The sequence below is a fragment of the Halyomorpha halys genome, unplaced genomic scaffold (genome assembly GCF_000696795.3).
Source record: "Halyomorpha halys isolate HHAL.00 unplaced genomic scaffold, Hhal_1.1 Scaffold307.1, whole genome shotgun sequence".
Lineage (NCBI taxonomy): Eukaryota > Metazoa > Arthropoda > Insecta > Hemiptera > Pentatomidae > Halyomorpha > Halyomorpha halys.
Window position 1 is genome coordinate 1449288 of NW_027107991.1, and position 4444 is coordinate 1453731.

Genomic DNA, 4444 nt, shown 5'->3' on the forward strand with positions numbered 1-4444 from the left:
ATATATTTTCTTAATATAGAAAAACTATGAGGCCAGTTTAATTAAACAGTTCCAGTCAAATTATATTATTAATCAATATGCGTTCTTATAGTTATTTTAATTCACTTGGTAAGCAAATTGAAATCATACACATTATATAGATAACAAAAAGTGAAATAGTGATAGAGCTCATCTGTATTAACATATTGCTTAAAAGTCTGGGCCTTGGTTATAAAAAAACATTTTTATTTATTTTTAAATCTTCATTAGTGTTTCTTTTTAAATGCAATATAGTATCAAAAAGTTTATTTGATTCCAAGTTCCATCATTTCTTTTTTTTAGGAATTTGATCTTATTCTGACAAAATATTGACTAAATTCCTTCAATAATGTGGATTTAGAAATATATATGCAATGTGATATTTACAAATTAAAATAATATATTCATAAAAATTTCTGAATTGAAATTGTCCAATGTTAACTTATACTCTATTGTTATAGCTCTCTCAAAACTGAAACAATGAGGCACTTTGAAGAAGAAAGATATAATCGATTACGAAAAAAGAATGATTGCATTCCAGAACGTGTCTACTTCAATAAAGGGCTTTAATGGATCTACATATATGAATTAGAAGTATTTAGTGGTGTAGAACGAAGATGAGTAATGTCTTCAGTTTATTCTGTTGTCGGATCTTATTCTAGAAAGTTACAGAATATTTTCATGTTTTACAAAATTTTCAATTTTAACTCTAGTCGTTTTATATTTGGTTTGTTCCTTTGTTGATGAGATCATAGATTTTAAATCTACTTCTAACGCTTATTATGTTTTAATTAAAATTTTATGGGTGATTATTTTTATTTTATGCTGTACGTAAGAGTGAGACAATAACTAGAGCACAAAATGTTTATTTTTAAGGCTTTTTATTATTTTTTGTGTTGCTTTATTGTCTATTGATGGATAATACCTTATGTTAATTTTTAAAAAATAATGTATTTAATACAACTATAAATTGCTGCATTTGTAAGTCTTTCTTCTTAGTTGAGTATTTATTATTGTTTATGTTGTGGCCGTATATATATTATTTTTTATGGCTTATCATTTCATTAGTTTGGGTACATGAATGAAAAAAAAATTTTTCCATGGGTAAATAATAAAATCTCAGGGTACCATTAACATATTGTTCTATTAAAAGGTGAATTATGGATTAGTATTATGAAAATGCTAATAGATAATAATACTTTGATCAAATATCTTTAATTATTATAAAATACTATGGTTTTTAATACTACTCTTAATTTTAAAAGAGGAATGATGGATTAGTATTTTGTTAATGCTAATTAATAATAATACTAACATGATAATATTACTATTGTCAAATATCTTTAATCAATATAAAATATGGTTTTGGGTTCTTTATTTTACTTCAGTATATTACAGTTATATATCTTATTTATAATTGTTCATCAGTAAATTGGTGAAAAATGGTCCATTATCTAGTATTAAATGCTTTATGAACTGTTATTTTTAATACTTTGGTTGTTAGAGCTTTAATTGCAACTGTTTACTGTTGAAAAAAAGTCTTGGTTATTATTTAGGCAAAAATATTGTTTTCTTTGCAATCCAGTAATAAAATCTTTATAAAAAGAAATTAATGTTGTAATTTTTTTTCTTTAATCTCACTTTCAAAAAGTGTATATCTCTAATTTATGATTGTTTTTAGACATAGTTCTCCTAGGTTATCAATGTCTATGTAGGTATTACTTATGTTCATTAGTATATAAAAATCTTATCCTAGCCAAGTACTATAGGACAATAAAATACACATTACACTATTAGTTTATTCGTTTGGACTTAAACCTCATCCACTTCCAAGTCTTGGGAATCAAATTAAATTCATGCATAGAAACTCTTACTGTCACTAGTTTTATCGGAACTAATATATTGTGCTCTAATTATCATAACACTGCAAATTATTTCACAATGGTTTATTATTTAAATTAATAATGTATCACATCATTGAATAACTAAATAAAACAATGTCTGGTGTGTCCACTCATGTAACCTTCTTTACCTGTTTGAGTGCATATTACTTTACGAAAATTGATTGTTGTATCTTTGTAGAAAATTTAATTGTCTTTCTAATGAGATAATATTCCAGGTGATTTATATTTTTCAATTCATTCAAAAAACTAATTAAAAGTTTAGGTGTCTCCATGGTAGCCTGGCCAGATACTTTTAAAAACAAGGGTAAAAACTTCAATGACAGAATGAAATCTCAAATTGGCCATCATTTTGATACAAAATGGTGGATGGTAATAAGCTCCTAGAATCATCATGGGGTAACCAGTAAAAGTGCGGTTACACGTTTGTCCAATATGACAAATGTGCTCTTGTGGATAAGTTATTTGAGTTGGCTGGTACATTTTGGCCTGAATTTGTTGTCAATCTGCTCAGAGTCGGTTTTTGGAGCACAAATAAAAGGGCGTTCGGACAAGTTTGTGCTCAGTATTGGTTTGGAACCACCAACAGATATCTATTTGTGCTCTCTGTGTTATAATTTTTTTAGTTAAAGAATTTTCTTAACATTAGTTACTCAATAATTAACTATAGGTTAAGGTTGTGTATTCTGAAATTCTAACAATTGGGTGTAAACACATTGTTTCAAATCTTTCAATCAACTTCAGTAGTTTATTTTTGCACAAATATACCTGTATAGAAACATATGTCTGGGTAATTAAATTAATAAGTATCTCAATTAAATACTAGAACAAAAGTTGAATTTAATGAAGATTATCTACTATCATTTCTATGGATTTTTATCATCAACCATCTTTTCCGATGTTCACATTTCTTTTCACTTTACCTCTCTTCATTTTGTTTTGTTTTTTGTTATAAAAATAGTTTAAATGAAACATAACAGTCAGCAGACATTTGAGATCTGCCATGTTTGACTCTCTGGAACACAAAAGTGTATGGATATCAATGTTTGTTTCTTTGTTAACCAAGAATTGTAGGTAGATTAGAGTGACAAACGTTTGATTCAGTTTGAAGTTGGGGCCAAATTTCAAAATATTTGGTTCAGTATTTTCTGATAAATTAATATTTGGCTAACTGAGAACTTCTTTTTTTCTTGTCAATTACAAATATTCATTATTGAAAATGATGAATAAATATACCCAATTGAGCATATTTAAATTAATATCAATATCCTGAAATCTCCCCTTTTAATTTGGAAAATTAAAACCAATTGAAACAACTTTTCACCCACAAAACAGTTAACTATTCCTTTCTTGATATTTCTTCTATCACTCGTCCTGTTGTTTTCCTCGAACGTTGAGGGAATTGGATTATTCCTGCTGCTTTGCAATTAGAGGAGTACTATGGCGACTGGCTAGAGCCTTCTGAACTATCTCATAACCAGATATGACAGGTACAAAATAATCATCATCAGGCAGGTCAATCTGAGTAAGTCGACAGGCTTTTTTTTTTACTCAGGTATTTGTATATGGTCCACAGACCTGGTTCTGTACCTATTCAGTGTTCGCATAAAAAGAAAAATCTTTAACAGCTTAAGTATTTCACAACCATTGCAGGGATCTATTTATCATTTTAATGTCAATTGTTGCGAATATACTCCGAACTTTCTTCCATGGTATGGTTCAATAGATATAGGTGTCTCATGGTAGCCATAAATTTGTTTTTCCTGAGCCTTTTGCTCTTTAATAGTCATTACCAAAGGTCAATCCTAGTCTTAAGCAGCTGGAATCCCCAAGAGCTGTGTTTGATAAAACATACCATATTCTTTGCTACACCATTGGTCTTGGGTGCAAAAGACTTCCTGCTTTAGATTGACAAAATAGTGCCGAAGGAAATCTGTGAACACTTGAAAAAAAAAAATCGAGTAAATACTATTCTCAAGATCTTTAACATAAGTTCCATGGACAAGAAATGTGAAGAGAAAGGTTCAGTCCACTTTGAACGAGTCAATGAAAACCAAAAAATAACATCCCTCCATTGGGCCCAAATAATCGATGTGAAAACGCTGCCAGGATTTTGCTGGCCATTCCTATGGTATTACGGCTTCTGGAGGGTTTCTCTTATTTAAATTAAAGTCATAACGTCACCATGCTACATCTTCCATGTTTTCTAAATTTGGTCACCAAACATACAACCAGACTGAGCATTTTACTTTAATCACACCCGAACACGATATACTTGTAAGATTCCACCCATTCTACATCATCCCTGTAGTTGGATAAGACAAGTGCCAAGCACTGCAGGTGATCTGCAACAGGAGGAATTTCATTCTTTGGTCCAGCAAATAAGCTTTCGTCCATACAAATAAAGATAATAAAAAAAAAAAAAAAAAAACCTACTGATTCTGAACATCAATGCCATCTTAATGTAGTTGTATGACTACAGACTAAATCAGTCAATATCGAATTTAGCTGAAAAAAGTCAATGG

General features: G+C 29.4%; 1 protein-coding gene across 1 annotated transcript in view; it reads left to right on the forward strand.

Moving 5' to 3' along the window:
* The window catches only part of Sfxn2 (sideroflexin 2), a 12024-nt gene extending 9993 nt beyond the window's left edge, over positions 1 to 2031 (forward strand). The window contains exon 9 of the mRNA XM_014421224.2: positions 480 to 2031. Within this exon, the coding sequence (XP_014276710.1) occupies positions 480 to 588 (109 nt within the window). The 3' untranslated portion in view covers positions 589 to 2031. The remainder of the gene's footprint in view (positions 1 to 479) is intronic.
* Positions 2032 to 4444: the final 2413 nt, after the last annotated feature.